We start from the raw sequence: 16,611 nt of genomic DNA, 5'->3' as shown, positions 1-16,611 counted from the left end.
TAGACCCTGTTGCCAATCCAGTTTGCTCTTTATTCCTTCCATTTCTGATACTATTAGCTTGGTCTCAATCAGAAAGACCAAAATGGGATCTTCCTCCAATACTAGTTTCTAGAGGGCTTTAACTATGCAGGGGTTCCCAAGCCCCTAACAGTTCCTACATACATCACTCAATGAGTATTATTTGTGTCTTCATTTTGAACCAAAGTTTTACAGATTTATTTTCCCTCATGTTTTCAAAAATTCTGGTTTGAAAGTCTGAAAAATGATGCTCATAATGGAGATTGGAAAAAATATCACATCACTGTACATCCAAGATTTGGTCACAAGATTACTACAGGATGTTCAATTGCTAAGCTCAATTCCAACAATGATATCTGAGCAGAATGAATCTTTCACTCATCAAAAATGTATTGGGTCACTAACCCAAATGACACACTCCATTCACACATGGACACTTCTTGGGTATCTTGTTACCAAGCTCTTACAAAGGTAGAATCCTTTAATAAGGGAATCTTATCTGAAATAGTACCAACTGATCCAGAAATTTGTAGACAACAGTGACCACATGAAGATCATTGGGAAATGCCCAATTCTTTTATTGGTCACGATAACCCCTATTATGAAAACCATGACCCAGATGTTAATGCTGACGTTGACGAAGAATGGTTACTAGGAAGAGATGGATGGGACTAAACAGCTCCAACACTTAAAAAAAAAAAAAAAAAAAAAATTCCAAAAACCTCCTAGAGTAGCTCAGCCTTATCTACGTTTGTCAAAAAAACTTATTACTTCTGCATAAGCTTATCCAGAAACAAGTGCCAAGCCTCTACTTCCATCAACATTTGTCAATCACAAGCCAGGCCCCTACCATCTTGAAAAAAGCAGATTGTAAATTACATCTGAATCTCATTTGAGTTCTGTTGTCTATAAATAAGCTCTTTGTATGTTTGTATGGGCAAGAAATAGCCCCCTCTGAAGTCCTTATGACCTATGTAAAATATCTGTTGAATCTAATAATATCAGCCAGTTTGTTGTATCTAATTCTTTGTTCTATTCCATACTTTCAAGTAATCTTTTATATTTCTTTAGCATTATATTTTATTAACCAATTCCCATAATCTTCTTACACCTTCTTCTCATTTACTTATATATTTGGTATTAGAGCCATATCCTCCATACGTATCCATTTTCTTAGATTAGTATACTTAGATTATTGTCTTGATTAGTATGCTCTATGATTTACTGTTGCCATAATAAGTGAATCTTCTGTCAATTTTTCCTTCATCACCTTTTGTTCTTTATAACCAAACACTTGGGAGTAAGCATTTCAAATTGAATATATATATATATATATATATAGGCACACTGTTTATCACTTTTACTTAAGCTAACTTTTTTTTTTAATTATTTTTTTCATAACTCACACCGGTCACCAATATTCATGAAATTTAGGCTGTGTTTGTTTCGTGTAAAACGTTTTCCGGAAAATATGTATTTTCCGGAAAAGAAAAATATTTTTAAGTGTTTGGTTGAATTATGAAAATTATTGTGGAAAATATTTTCATGTGTTTGGATGTATTCTAAAAATGCTATTTTCCGGAAAATTTTCACATTTTCTCAGCATTCAAACAAATTTTATTACAAAAAATTTCAACATCACAACCAATTCAACAACAAATTCCGGCAACAAAAACACAACACAACAACAACAACAACAACAACAACAATAAATTCCGGCAACAACAATCAGTTCATCCAAAAAAAAAAAAACAACAACAACAATCAAATTTAAAAAAAAAAAACAAATTAAGAGATCGAGGATGAGAGAGCGTGGAGGCGATGGGTCTGGTGGGTCTGGGTCTGGGTTCGTCGTGCTCGTGCTCGTGCTCGTGGGTCTGGGTCTGGGTTCGCCATGCTGGTGCTCGTGCTCGTGGGTCTGGGTCTGGGTTCGCCGAGCTCTGGGTTCGTCGTGCTCTGGGTTCGTCGTGGGTGAAGGCGTGCTCGTGGGTCTGGGTCTGAGTTCGCCGTGCTTTGGGTTCGTCGTGGGTGAAGGCGTGCTTGTGGGTCTGGGTTCGCCGTGCTCTGGGTTCGTCGTGGGTGAAGGCGTGCTCGTGGGTCTGGGTCTGGGTTCGCCGTGCTCTGGGTTCGTCGTGGGTGAAGGCGTGCTCGTGGGTCTGGTCGTTCTCTCTGTCTTTCTCTCTTCGTTCTCTCGGTTTGTTTTCCGGAAAATTTTATTTGAAGTGAAAATGAAACCTAAAACCGTTTTCACCCGATTTTGGCATAATTTTCGGTCAACCGGAAATTATTTTCAGTTTGACCAATTTTGAAGTAGCAACCAAACACACCATTTTCCGTAAAATCATTTTCTGAAAATGTTTTCACCCGAAACAAACGGACCCTTAGTGAAATTGACCGTGGTGGTCCCGCAATTTTTCATAATTGGAACCCAATAAATCTATTACAGTCCTACACTACTGCTCCATGCTGTGGAAGGTGGCTTACCAATGATCTATATACCTCTACTTTCATAAACAACGAAAGTGAAAAAGTCGCGTACGTACCCCCCTCTCTCTCTCTCCGGCATCCATCCCATATCCAACGCGATCTATTGGTCCGTTCTTCCACGCGTATATATCCGAGATTCGGTTTCATTTCCCAAAAGCACTAACTCCAAAAAAAACAGCTACTAATTAATTATTGCTACATTGTATTGTATGAAAGATTTTGCTAGTGTGTGCCTCCTTAAGGCACACATTAGGCCGGACCCTTGTATGAATGAGACACACACTTTTAAATCAGTTGACGGTTTTTGCAGTGCCATTCTTTCTTTGGTCTAGTCTACTTGTCGAGTCGTCGGGCAATGCATACTCATCACCTCACCTAATAATCTCACACTGCTGTCAAAACCCAAATCATCAACAACAACAATAAACAAATACAAAACCCTTTTTCCCACACGACTCAATCAAAGGACAACGACTGTTGTGAGTGAGAGAGAGAGAGAGTTACAGACTTGTACTAGTATATTATAGACTTTCACTTTTCTGAAACGTATACACAAAAATGTTTACAGTCAAACCAGACTGTTCTTCCAAGGCAGGCATCGCCGTCCGGCGATCTCAAGCGGCCTTTTCCGGCTCTGGAAAGAGTAGGAGGTCTAGATTAAGAGTACCCGAGTTGAGGGTCAACGGGAAAGGGTCAGTCCGGGCAGTGATTAGTAGCGGGGACAAGACTTTGGAGGCTGAGAGTCCATTGGAGAGCAAAGGAGAGAGTAATGGGTCTTTGGGTTCTTTGAGAGGAGGTGGGATCGAAGTGAGAGCTGTGGTCACTGTGAGGAAGAAGATGAAGGAGACGCTCACGGAGAAGATGGAGGACCAGTGGGAGTTCTTTGTCAATGGCTTTGGCCAAGGCATCATCATTCGGCTAATAAGCGAAGAGATTGATCCTGGTTAGTAATTAGTGTTTTTCTTGTGCTTGCTTTCTCTGATGGGTATGGAGGATTTTCATGCAACCATGTGTAAAAAACTTAAGATAATTTGTGAATACAGGAAAACAAGTGGACTTTTGGGTTTGTCTGAATCATATATAGACAACATGATGGTGTTAAGCAAAGTGAAAAAAAAAAAAAAAAAAGTTTTTGAAGGCTGCCCAACTTGTCCTATAGTGGGCTTTTGATTTCTTTCCTGCTTTTAATTTTCTAATCTTTTTTTTATGTTAGTTATGTAGTACTTTAAGTTCTTAAATTTCAAAGTTTGTACTTGTACATCTTCTATATATACATGGGGGATCTCTGATTCTAGTTCCTAGTCATCAAAGCTTTTTGTTGGCTTTTAAGGAAAGGGAATTTTTTTGCTGATTGCTTCGGTGCAGACAGAAAGTTTAGACTTTCTTCTTTTCTATTCTTTCTTTCTTTCTTTCTTTTTTTTTTTTTTTAAAATTAATATAATATGTTGTTCCTCTTCTTGTCGTTTTGGGTTGTCAAAGGCATGCTAGTTCATATTTCTTTCCCAAATTAGTTGCTTAATTACTTTCAGTTTGGTCTTTTCTGATCAAGGCTGTTTAACCATCACTGAAACTGAATAATCTGCATTTGACAGTTACAAATTCAGGAAAGAGTGTGGAGTCCTCTGTAAGAGGCTGGTTAACGAGGCCATTGACCAGTTCACACATTGTTGAATATGCTGCTAATTTCACTGTCCCCTCCGACTTTGGATGTCCTGGGGCTATTCTCATTACAAATCTTCACAGTAAGGAGTTCTACTTATTGGAGATTGTCATTCATGGTTTTGATGAAGGCCCCATCTTCTTCCCAGCAAGTACATGGATCCATTCAAGGAAAGATAATCCTGAAAGTAGAATTATCTTCAAAAATCAAGTAAGAACCATGTGATTTTGTAAATATTTTGTTTTGCTAAATGTTCAGCATATGGTTTTGCTTAATTAAGCTCAAATAATGACACTGTTGTGAACAGGCATCTTTACCATCACAAACACCACCTGGCATTAAAGATCTTCGACATGAAGACTTGTTGAGTATTCGGGGTAATGGGAAAGGTGAGAGAAAGCCTCATGATAGAATTTATGATTATGATGTTTATAATGATTTGGGTAATCCAGACAAGGATGAAGATCTTGCTAGGCCAGTTCTGGTGGGTGAGGAGAGGCCTTATCCTAGGCGCTGTAGAACTGGCCGACCTCCAACAAAGTCAGGTATGTTGTTCTTAGAGTGTTATGGCACAAAGCTTTATGTTTCAGTTTCTCATTATAGCTAATACTATTTATGTGTCTTTTGACTTGCATGGAAATGAAATAGATCCATTTTCTGAAAGTAGAATTGAAAAGCCCCATCCAGTGTATGTTCCTCGAGATGAAACTTTTGAGGAGATTAAGCAGAATACTTTCTCTGCTGGAAGGATGAAAGCTATGCTCCACAATCTTATACCATCTATTGCTGCTACAATGTCTAGTTCGGACATCCCTTTTAAGTGCTTTTCTGATATTGATAAGCTATATAATGATGGTTTTCTCTTGAAAGATGAAGAGCATAAAGATATAATTGAGAATCCACTTGTGGGCAAGATTATGAAACAGGCTATGAGCATCGGCCAAACGTTATTGAAGTATGAAACCCCAGCCATTATAAAAAGTTTGTATGCTTGCTCTGCTCCATCTATCTTCCTTTCTAGTTATACTTAGGCTCATATATTACAATTATGTTACAGAAGCTTTGTCAAGTTTCATACCATATTTAATCATTTATTACTGAAGGGGAAAAAAAACCAATTTTCAGATCTAAAACTCTAAAACATCATCTCTTTCTTACACCTTACGTAATTACACATCCAGGAGATAGATTTGCTTGGTTGCGAGACAATGAGTTTGCACGTCAGACTTTAGCTGGGCTCAATCCAGTGAACATTGAGATTTTGAAGGTAATATTAAAGTAATCCATCATCTCTTATCTTGTATACGTTTTGTTCACCAGTTGTTTATAGGGAGTCCTTGAGTTGGTTGTATTTGCAGGAATTTCCAATTCTCAGCAAGCTAGACCCTGCTGTTTATGGCCCTCCAGAGTCAGCTCTCACAAAGGAACTGATAGAGCAAGAACTAAATGGACTTAGTGTGGAAGAGGTATTGATACGTGCTTCCATTAAGATATATGGATTTATATTGCCCCTTCTTTCTTATATACGATGGTTCATTTTCTAGAAATTCATATGATGCAGGCCCATTAATTTTGACTCAGAAGAAAAAGAATATTTTGATATTCATGCCATCTTCTGTTATCTATTTAGCAAAGTGCATAACTTTATCAACATCCTATTTATGGTTCTTTTCAAATGTGTTATAAACAAACATGAAACTGTCAACCAGGGGGCGTATCTAATTCTAACTTGCAGAATTTTTTTTCTTTTTGAAAGACTGAACCAACTACAATTGCAGAAATCCAGAAGTATACAATTTTTGGCTAAATTAAAAATTACACCTAATTTTGTCTTATTTTCATTTGGTCCTTTACGTTTCATTTATTTATTTATTTCAGTCCTTAAACTTCCATTTATTTCTGATGTAGTCCGTATGTCCATTTACAAGATTGGACAAAAGTTGACAGAAGGACTACACTGAAAATAGATTAAAGTTAAATGATTGAAAAAAAAAAAAAAAAAACCCTTAAATGAATGAATTGAAAACATGCCAAAGTTAGTGGTTGTAATTTGCAACTTGACCAAAAAATTTCTATGGAAGCATTTATTTTCTTTCCATGTATAAATCTGTGCCTATCTGACATTTGATAAACTTTTTTACGAGTCTCTGACATTGATAATACAGGCTATTGAGGACAAGAAACTGTTTATACTCGATTACCATGACATGCTTTTGCCGTTCATTAAGAAGATTAATGCCTTGCCTGGGAGGAAATCTTATGCTTCTAGGACAATCTTTTTCTATACCAAGACTGGTTTTCTAAGGCCTATAGCTATCGAGCTTTCACTTCCTCCAACACCTTCATCGCTTCGAAATAAACTTGTTTACACTCATGGGCATTATGCTACTACACATTGGACTTGGAAGCTAGCCAAAGCTCATGTTTGCTCAAATGATGCTGGCGTCCATCAACTAGTGAATCACTGGTAATTAAAAATCTGCTAAGTTTCAAGTTATATCCTATCAAATTAATTTCACCAAATTCAGATTATGTGGGAACTTAGAGAGGAACTGATTTGAGACCACAGTATCAGAACTAGAAACCTGGGTTCGCCTAAGGAAAATTGGGAATGGACACAGATTTTGGTTGCATGCTTCATAAAGGTAGTAAAGACATGTAGATTGCTGATCTGTTGATTATTTGTGAACAGGTTGAAGACTCATGCTTGCATGGAGCCTTATATAATCGCAACTCATAGGCAGCTCAGCTCAATGCACCCCATTTACAAGCTGCTTCACCCTCATATGCGCTACACATTAGAAATTAACGCACTCGCACGGCAAAGTTTAATAAATGGAGGGGGAATAATTGAAGCTAGTTTCAGTCCAGGAAAGTATGCCATGGAGCTTAGCTCTGCAGCCTACAAGAGTCTGTGGCGGTTTGACATGGAGGCATTGCCAGCAGATCTTATTCGGAGGTATGGTTCTAAATCTAATGCACACATTAAAACACTAAAAAATTCTTTGATGCCTTTAAATCCCCACTACCTCTGGCGGCTTAGTCTGAACATATTATCATGGTTCCAAACTTTTCTTCCATAGGCTCACAGCTCACTATTGGCCTTCTGGCAGGGTAAACAATATAATTAATGAATGCTTGTCTTTGTTTCAGGGGCATGGCAGTAGAGGATTCTTCAATGCCCTGTGGTGTGAAACTTGTAATTGAAGACTACCCTTATGCTGCAGATGGCCTTCTAATATGGTCTGCAATTCAAGAATGGGTAGAATCATATGTTGAACACTTCTACTCTCAGCCAAATTCTGTAACATCTGATCTTGAACTCCAAGCCTGGTGGAATGAAATCAAGAACAAAGGTCACTATGACAAAAGGAATGAGCCCTGGTGGCCTAAACTCAATACCAAGGAGGACTTATCTGGTATTCTTTCCACAATGATTTGGATTGCTTCTGGTCAGCATGCAGCTATAAACTTTGGGCAGTACCCATTCGGAGGATATATGCCTAACCGTCCTACCCTCATGAGAAGACTCATTCCACAAGAAAATGACCCTGATTACGAGAAGTTTATTATGAACCCGCAGCATACTTTCCTGTCTTCGTTGCCAACTCAACTACAAGCCACCAAGATAATGGCAGTTCAAGACACCCTGTCAACTCACTCCCCAGATGAAGAGTACCTGGGTCAGGTGAATCCACTACACAACCATTGGATCAATGATCATGAAGTTTTGAAACTGTTTGATAGATTCTCTGCTAGATTAGAGGAGATAGAGGAGATAATACACCAAAGAAATAAAAACAATCATCTTAAAAATAGAAGTGGTGCAGGCATTCCTCCGTATGAACTGCTCCTTCCCACATCAGGTCCGGGAGTAACTGGTCGGGGAATCCCCAATAGCATTTCTATCTGATGGCTTTAGCTAGTGTGAAGGTTTCGTACATTCTCGTGTCATTAGCCAATTTCAGCTCAAAAACAATGTATCTATTGACACTGGTTAATCAATAAGTAATTTCAGCACAAAAATAATGCATTTATTTACAGTGGTTCATCAATAAGTAAAGAAAAATGAGAGTTTATTGATCTTTAGTTCAATTGGTACCTCCTTCCCCAATAGGAAGCAGCAATTATCTTATAAACCTATTCCATGGGGCGATCCTCTTACAAGCCTGTGGGGTTTTTTGGGGAGGGGGGGGGGGAAAGGGGGGTGTGATTGTAGTTTAGGCTATATCAAACTATGATAAGCAAGAGAACCATAAGATTTTATAGACAATGAGAAGCAACTGCTGCGTTAAAGTGTCAAAGTTGATGTTGATAAATGCGTCTGACCCAAGCTCATCTGGATTAAGCCTAGTTTGAAAAATGTGAGCATTACTACAGGTCTGGCTGAGGTTGAGCCAATAGTCTATTATGTGTTGAGTTTATTTGGGGACCTTTTCTTTTGGGTTGAGTTCGAGCCTATCTCAATGCAGCTCAATTGACAGGCATGGCTAATGGTAATGATGATAATAATGATCGTGGTCCTTAACTCCATACAATCAAATAATGTAAAACTATGTAATTGTCTCAACTGGCAATAAGTAAAACAATATTCTTATCTTTACAGGAAACAAAGACCAATTTTGGTTGTAGAGTATACAAATTATATGAATATCTATTATAATCATAAAAAATAACACCTTTGAAATTTATAATTTCGCGGTAGCTTTTGATAATGCAAGTTTGATTAGTTCCTTCCTCAACACCTTACCCGGGGCCTTTTTTGGTATCATGTCAACGAACATCACTCGCCGTATTCTCTTGTAGGGAGCAACCTGCAGCCATGTTTTCCAAAGGAGAAAGAGGAGACAAATTGATTTGAAGATGAAATCAGTCAAAAAGAATCCCTCTTTTTTTTTTTTTTAATCAAACAACGATATTTGATAATAGATTTGTACCTGTTTGGCAACAAAATCCATGATTTGTGGTTCATCAATGGTGCTACCATTATGTCTCACAATAAAAGCCATTGGTAATTGACCTACTTCCTCATCAGGATACCTGTCAATTACTTTTTTGTAATTGCTCACGTATGTTTATTTGCTAAACATAAACTCTAGCAATAGATAAGTGCATTCAGACAACATAAACTAATTCATAGAGTAATAGAAACAAAGTCACATACGGAGCAACAGCTACATCAGCAACTTCTGGATGAGAATGAAGCAGATACTCCAGTTCTGCTGGGGCAACCTGTATGCATAGCATGATTGTTCAAGCAAAACATATCAACCAAAAAAATTACGTAAAGTAAACAGTGATGGAGAAAACATGGTGGATTCATAAATATCAGTTCCGTATACTATCTAGTATTCACTATTCATAGTTGACCAACTCAGCAATTATGAAATTTGTTGTGCATAAGAAGTTGTGTCGTTGTAGCATTACTGAAGTGAGTGCAAACTTACCTGGTAGCCTTTGTATTTGAATAATTCCTTTATGCGTTCCACGAAAAACAGGAAACCTTCATTGTCAAAATAACATAAATCTCCAGTTCTTAACCATCCATCTGAATCAAGAATTTCAGTAGTTGCCGCTGCATCTCCAACGTAACCTACACTTTTAATTACAAGAATTAATGGAATTGTTAACTACAAGCTTCAGAGTTTTGAAAGGTTATATCAGGGCCCAACTAGGCCTAGCCATATAAAAATGCACCATAGAATACAATACAATACCCTTCATAACGGATGGTCCTCTAAGCCAAAGCTCCCCAGGCATCATAGGAGGCAAGCCAATGCCAGTATCAGGGTCCACAACCTTGGCTTCCGAATTTGACAAAAGCTTCCCTGTCGCACCCACTACTCCGCATTCTTTCACGCCCACTGTCCCGAACACTCGGCCCGTTACCTCAGTCAAACCGTAGGCCTATCATTACCATACATCGGTCATAATCATAAAATCACATTTTTTTTCGGAATTTCCTCTTTAAAAAAAAAAAAAATTACTTACAAGTTACAATGATGGTAATGGAGAATATGGTTCTCCTAATATAGGAAACAATTTATGTTTATTGAGATACAAAGCTCTTTGAACAAAAACTTCTACTTAAATAAAAAGAACAAACTGCAATGGTATGAGATGAGATGTAAACACCAAAGTCTTATGTTTAATTGAACACACCATGGTATTTATTTATGGGGGAGGTTTACAATAATGTTAGGATCAAACACTTTACCACAATTGCCCTATATGACAGACTAAATGGCAAAGAAAAAATAATCGGACCATATGATAATGACAAACAGCTAATTACAGTTTGCCATGTAAGACAATTGTGACAAAATATATATAAAAATATGTGATACTAGTAAGCATTATTCGGGTTTTTAAAATGCTTTTATGGTAAGAGGTGGAATAGTAAAAAAAGTTTAGATAACACTTCTTTATATAAATAAAAAAGAGTAATATAATAAAAAACTAACTATTTCTTTTGTTTTCTAGTTCTTTTAAGATAAGTATAAAGACGAGTAATTTTTTTTTTTATACAAGATCAAAATTCTACTTTAACTTAATTTAAGTGTATACGTATGTGAAGCTCAAGATTTAAACCTTGGTTATTGTCTCCTACACCCCACAAGTACTTATACTTATAGAGTGACCATCACACTAAAAGTGCACAATGGTAAGACAAATCAATTAAACCAAGAGTCCACGGTTTTACCATTCCGGACCATTATTATATGCTTTTATACAAACTAGTTAGGGTAGCATGTGCAAGGCACGTGCTTACCATAGAAAAAAAGTACTGTAGTAATTAAGGTCAATTCTAGATTTTATTTTTATTACAAAACAAATATATGAATCATTTGATTTTCAAAATATATAGAGGGCACTGTAGAGGCATTGCCTCTTCTTATATAGTTAGTAGAAAAAAGAGCACAAATCGATGATTGAAAAAAAAAAAGTACATATTGAATAAACTAAAAGTACTATAGTTTTTACACTTTCATCTAAGAAGTGTCACAACATTTTCACAAAACATTTATTTTCAATTATGGTTGATCACAGTTTTATATTTTATTATTTTATTTTGACTTATAAGAAATTTACACATCAATAATTGTGAAAATATTGTAAAATTTGTTGTGTCAGTATAACAATATATATAAAAGAAAAAAAAAGTACAAAAAAAAAAAAAGACAAAGTGGCTCAACAAAATGGCATTGTAGATGTACAACGCAAAAATACTGGATGTACAATGCAAAAATACTGTACGCGCATTCGTGCTTTTATATATAAGAAAAAAAGAGCACAAATGGATGATTAAAAAAAAATATACATATTGAACAAACCAAATGTACTTAAGCTTTTACACATTCACCGAACTAGTGTCACAATATTTTTACAAAATATTTATTTTTGGTTGATCACAGTTTGATATTTTATTATTTTATTTTGATTTATAAGAAACTGACACCTTAATAATTATGAAAATATTATGAAATTTTTCGTGTCAATATAATAATATATATATAAAAGGGAAAAAAAATTACAAATCGAAGACCAAAAAAAAAACTGTAACTACTGTAGCTACAGTGCAATTTTGGATGTTGCCCTTTCGTTATCTTCTTTTTGTCTTTTGCTGTAGAACTACATAACATAGCACACGCTCTTTTGATTGAAATCCTTGAAAATTTTAAATTATTTATCATTAAATAAATAATTTAAATTTGACCAAATCAACAATGACCTAAATAAAGTAAAATATAAATACAAATTTGCCCCTCAAAATAAAGTATTTAAACATCTATTTCATACATTAGTTTAAAAACTGAAAATTTTTAAACTTTTAAAAATTTTTATAAAAACACATATAGATAAAAAAAGTGTAAAAATACATATTTAAAAACTGAAAATTATTATTTAGAAACACTCACCAAAACCCCTAAGTCACCCAAAATCCCAATTGGGTAGTACCATAAAATATTTGTCAGCTAACCTGCGCCAATTGCAAATTGGGAAACCGTTCCTTGAACTTAACAAGGACGCTGCGCTGTAGAGGAGCGCCGCCACAAGCCACGACTTCAAGAGATCTCAAATCATAGCCGTCCATCAAATTCCCCTTAGTCATAGCCACAGCAACAGGTGGGGCCAATGCCACGTGCGTAACTCTAAACTCCTCGATCGCTCTCATCACAGCCGTCAGATCAAACCTGGGCCCCGTACACACCGCCACACTGTGACCCATCGCCAATTCTCTCATGAACAACCCCATTCCGTACACGTGGAAGAACGGAACCGTACACAGAGCCACCGCCGGCGAAGATCGAAGCTCACGCGACGCGAAAACTCCGGCCACCACGGATATCCAGTTCCGGTGAGTCAACTCGACGCCCTTGATTCGCCCGGTCGTGCCGGAGGAGTACAGAATCGTCGCCGTGTCGGACTGGTTCACGGTAACTCGTTGTTTATTATTATTATTATTATCTCCGGTCTTCGGACGCGTCATCAAGGACTCGAACTCCGGCGAGTCGAGCAAGACGGTGCCGTACCGGAGGGAGGGGATTTTGGCGGCGGTTTCTGAAGTGGCGAACGCGATGACGGGTTTGCTTAGGTGGATTTGGCGGGAAATCTCGGGTTTGGTGCTGGCCGGGTTGGAAGGCGAAACGACGACGCCTAAGGAGAGGAGAGAGAAGTGGAGGATTGGAAAGTGGAGAGAGTTGGGGGAGAGAATGAAGGCCGTGTCGCCCTTGGAGAGGTGGAGGCGGTTTTGGAGGGAGGAAGTTAGGGATTGGATTCGGCGAGCGAAGTCGGAGAAGGAAATGCGGCGGCGAGTAGTGGCATCGATGAGAGCTGCGGCGGCGGCGGTGGTTGGAGGCGGAGAGGAGTTGAGGTGAGGGAAGAGGTAGTCGGTGATGGAGAGTGGTGTGGTGAGCGGAGGAAGAGGAGTGATTGGTCTGAGACTGTGGTAGATTTTGGTTTGTGAGCAGAAGCCGCTGTTCGGGTCGATTGTGGAGTTGTGGTGGTTCGCCATTTTTGGGATGGGTTGGATGCACAGAATGGGCAAATCTATATGAATGAAAAGTGAGAACGGAAGGGAAGGAGGCGTAAGGGAAGTGAGGACTGAGAGGTCACATGACTCACATGTCATGCAACGTCTTTTTCATGTACTGAAACACTACTAATGACTTATTAACGCCACCGTAGGTCTAGGGTAGTCTCGGTCACATTAGGTTTAGGGTCACCTGAATTTTTTTTTTTTATATATAATAATTTTAAAAAATTTATTTGTCTATCGTTTAAAAAAAAAAAATTTGGGAACACCCTCAATTTTTTTTTTTTATATCAATAATTTCATGTACTGACTACTACTAATGACTTATTAACAGGGGTGGTGTCACTTTAGGTCCAGGGTGGTCCTGGTCATAGGACCACCTTGACCTGAATTTTTTTTTATATATAATAATTTAAAAAAATTTATTTGTCTATCCTTCAAAAAAAAATTTGGGAACACCCTCAGTTTTTTTTTTATATTAATAAAATTAAATTTTGCTCCATAATTTGTTTTAAATGATTGTTTGGTTGTTTATATTAAAAGATATGTAACTTGTAATATTGATAATGAGACTATTATGCACCGATTTCAAAATATGAAAACTCGTAGAAGTCAATTGTAAACTTTATCAGTCCGTTTGGTTCAACAGTTCAAACACATTGTTTAGTTTTCAAACCACAGAACTATATTGCCCAAAACCAGAAAATAACGTTTGGTGGCCCATCTGTGTTCACGTTCAGTTTGAAAAATGTTGTTCAAAATTATGGGCTTTTTAAAACATGGTCCGGGCTGATTTCAAACAATAAACACACATTTGAGTGGCAATTCAGTAATAAAATTGAAAAATATGAGGCCCACCTGATCAGCCTTTCTATCAATTAAACACACATACCAAAAATATGGGGCCCACCTGATCAGTCTCTCTCCTGATTAAAAAATATTATTTTGTACTTTTTGCCAACTTTTTTCATAAAATTAAACACACATACCAAACACATTTTTATGTTTTTTAAACACTAAAAACTATTGTTTAAACTATAATACCAAACACATTTTTTTGTTTTTTAAACACTAAAAAATACGTTTTTCAACAACACTTTTTAAACAATACTTTTTACATCTTTTTAAACAACAATTTTTAAACTCTATGACCAAACGGGGCCTATATATTTGTGTGTTTTTTTTTTTTTTTTTTGTAAATATGTGAATTTCTCTTTTTATTAAATTGTATAATTTATGTTCTATAAGGAACACCCTGAAAAAAAATTCCTGAAGCCACCACACTGCATATTACACACAAATTTACAAACATTACATTTTGAAACTAAAGTCTTGATATTTGGTTTCAAAATGTGACTTGAAATAGTGAGAAGAACCCTTTTTTTTTTCTACTGAATGTGTGTTAAATTATAAAATAATAAATAAAAGGGTGACATTTTAAAAATATATACATAAAAACTAAAAAGAAAAAAACGAAATTATAAACCAGATGACATTCCTTATTTAAGGTGGTGTTTAAATTAGGCTTGTTTTATTGGATATTAATTTTAACAAATCTATAGTTAAATTATAGTTTTTTTCTTGCATAGCAAACTGTAGGGTCCTAAGTTGTAGCCCAAGCCCAAAAGATATAGGATATGAGCCCAACAAGCCCAGCCCAATACAATGAATTTGTAGAGAGTGGGTGAAAGAGCTAGACTGATAGTGATTTAAGCAACGTCTAATACAGGTTCTAAATGATGAACAAATATAAAAACACACTTGAAATTCAAATAAACTGATGTCTGAAGAGATAAATTAGTGTTTGAAAGGCTAATACAATTCTTAGAGCTACAGTGACTCTTTCTTTTCTTCTTCTTCTCTTTTCTTTTTTCCGATCCCCCCCTCTGTAAGAGGACTTTTACACTTATATAGTTTTCTTCTAGACTATCCTAATCGTCCACTTGTTCTTCATCTAAACGTTCACTTGAGTATATGTCTTGTCAGGTATTTTCGTTGGTTCTCCATGAGTAGTAGTAGTTGAGACTACATTGTTTAGAGGTCTTCTCCACATTAATGCGGCCAGAAAAGTTGCTGCAGTGCATTTAATGCGGTGGTAGTAGCTTTTCCTTTAGATATTTCTTTGTTCTTATTATCTTTATATGTGCCTGAAGTTCATCCTTATCATTGGAATTGCCAGGAAAGTCACTCAAACCTCTCAGGTACTTGCTTGATCGATATGCTTCATATCCGAGGAGGACACACTCTTCGGACTATATTCTTTGATCATTTCCATGCACATTTATCCCACCCGGGATCCTTCTCAATCATTTACTCCTCTTCGGACACACCTCAGTCTTCAAATAAGGCCCTAGGTCCAAAACATAAATTTGGGCTTCTACCCCCAGACAAACTTTTAAAGATTATTTGAAATGAATAATCAGGGGCCGCACCAAGTGTAGTTCAAAGTGGTCACATGACAACTTGATTTGAATTTTTTTTTTTTTTTAATATACCTATAAAAAATTGGATTTTAAATTAATAAGGGTCATTAACCATCTCAGATATAAAATATATAAATATATATATATATATATTGAGCACTCTAAAAAAGCTTGAACACCTTAAATAACAATTTGAGCCCATTAAAAATTAAATTCAACATCTCCAAAAAAATCGCAAGAAATGCTATGTTCATAATTTTTTCGCGACATTTTTGTAACAAACCCTAAGTAGTAGGTTGTTACTGATGGACAAAAATAATTTCAATGGTATGTTCAAATTAAAACTAATAAAAACTTACCACCTAGGCTTTATTGTGTATGTTGCACAAAACACTTCTAAAAAATTGTCCAAACAAACAAATTAGTCTAAGCATATTTTAAGATTTCTATTTTTTTTATTAAAAAATGCACACTTTTCAAATAGCTAGTATGTTAATGCTTGCTTTAATCTTTATCCGAATTTGTTGGATTTATGTGATACATTTTTTCAAAAAAATAATGCATTTTATTTATATTGTTACTTATTTCGGCAATATGTTGGTAATTGAATGAGAGATCAATAGTTTAATGATTTCTAAATTGTATACATTGAAAAAGATGTAACTAATAACATTGATATTGAAGCTATCATATCATAGAATGATTTCAAAATATGAAAACTTATGAAAGAAATTTTAAAACTTTATGTATCTGTGCTTTTTTTTTTTTTTTTTTTTTTTGTGTTATAATGCTACGTACATGTTTGTGTTCTGTAAATAAGTTGTAAACCATCCTTCATATTGATTCCTTGGTATCTATAATCTGTAACATATAAATTTTCACAATACTTATGCTACTATGTTGCTAAGGGGTCACCTCCTTTGTCATACAGGCTAGCCACTACCATCAAGACACCGAAACCCCTACGGGTTTTTTTTTTTTTTTTT

At 36.2% G+C, this 16,611-nt stretch overlaps 2 protein-coding genes across 2 annotated transcripts; one reads left to right on the top strand and one right to left on the bottom strand.

The window, feature by feature from the left end:
• Positions 1-2,969: 2,969 nt before the first annotated feature.
• On the top strand, positions 2,970-8,206 carry LOC111997309 (lipoxygenase 6, chloroplastic). The gene is made up of 9 exons (XM_024029387.2): positions 2,970-3,448; positions 4,098-4,375; positions 4,473-4,710; positions 4,814-5,146; positions 5,347-5,432; positions 5,524-5,631; positions 6,331-6,632; positions 6,858-7,124; positions 7,319-8,206. Exons 1-9 carry the CDS (start codon positions 3,064-3,066, stop codon positions 8,076-8,078), a joined length of 2,757 nt encoding a protein of 918 aa, XP_023885155.2. The 5' UTR covers positions 2,970-3,063; the 3' UTR covers positions 8,079-8,206.
• Positions 8,207-8,708: 502 nt separating this feature from the next.
• LOC111997310 (4-coumarate--CoA ligase-like 9) lies at positions 8,709-13,336 on the bottom strand. Its single transcript, XM_024029388.2, has 6 exons — positions 12,147-13,336; positions 9,883-10,072; positions 9,613-9,758; positions 9,330-9,397; positions 9,103-9,205; positions 8,709-8,979 (listed from the first exon to the last, which is right to left on the bottom strand). The coding sequence occupies exons 1-6, from the start codon at positions 13,296-13,298 to the stop codon at positions 8,854-8,856; spliced, it is 1,785 nt and encodes a 594-aa protein (XP_023885156.2). The 5' UTR covers positions 13,299-13,336; the 3' UTR covers positions 8,709-8,853.
• Positions 13,337-16,611: the final 3,275 nt, after the last annotated feature.

The sequence above is a fragment of the Quercus suber genome, unplaced genomic scaffold (assembly GCF_002906115.3).
Source record: "Quercus suber isolate HL8 unplaced genomic scaffold, Cork oak 2.0 scaffold_235, whole genome shotgun sequence".
NCBI classification, from domain to species: Eukaryota; Viridiplantae; Streptophyta; class Magnoliopsida; order Fagales; family Fagaceae; genus Quercus; species Quercus suber.
This window is presented reverse-complemented; position numbering and strand designations above follow the sequence as displayed.

Bases quoted from the DNA above. Each gene is read 5' to 3' on its own strand.
- LOC111997309 (XM_024029387.2), top strand. From the start codon at position 3,064: ATGTTTACAGTCAAACCAGACTGTTCTTCCAAGGCAGGCATCGCCGTC. The intron at 6,633-6,857 runs GTAATTAAAAAT...ATTTGTGAACAG, and splicing joins CATCAACTAGTGAATCACTG to GTTGAAGACTCATGCTTGCA. The intron at 7,125-7,318 runs GTATGGTTCTAA...TCTTTGTTTCAG, and splicing joins CCAGCAGATCTTATTCGGAG to GGGCATGGCAGTAGAGGATT.
- LOC111997310 (XM_024029388.2), bottom strand. From the start codon at position 13,298: ATGACATGTGAGTCATGTGACCTCTCAGTCCTCACTTCCCTTACGCCT. The intron at 9,206-9,329 runs GTATGTGACTTT...AGTAATTGACAG, and splicing joins GCTGATGTAGCTGTTGCTCC to GTATCCTGATGAGGAAGTAG. The intron at 8,980-9,102 runs GTACAAATCTAT...ACATGGCTGCAG, and splicing joins TGGATTTTGTTGCCAAACAG to GTTGCTCCCTACAAGAGAAT.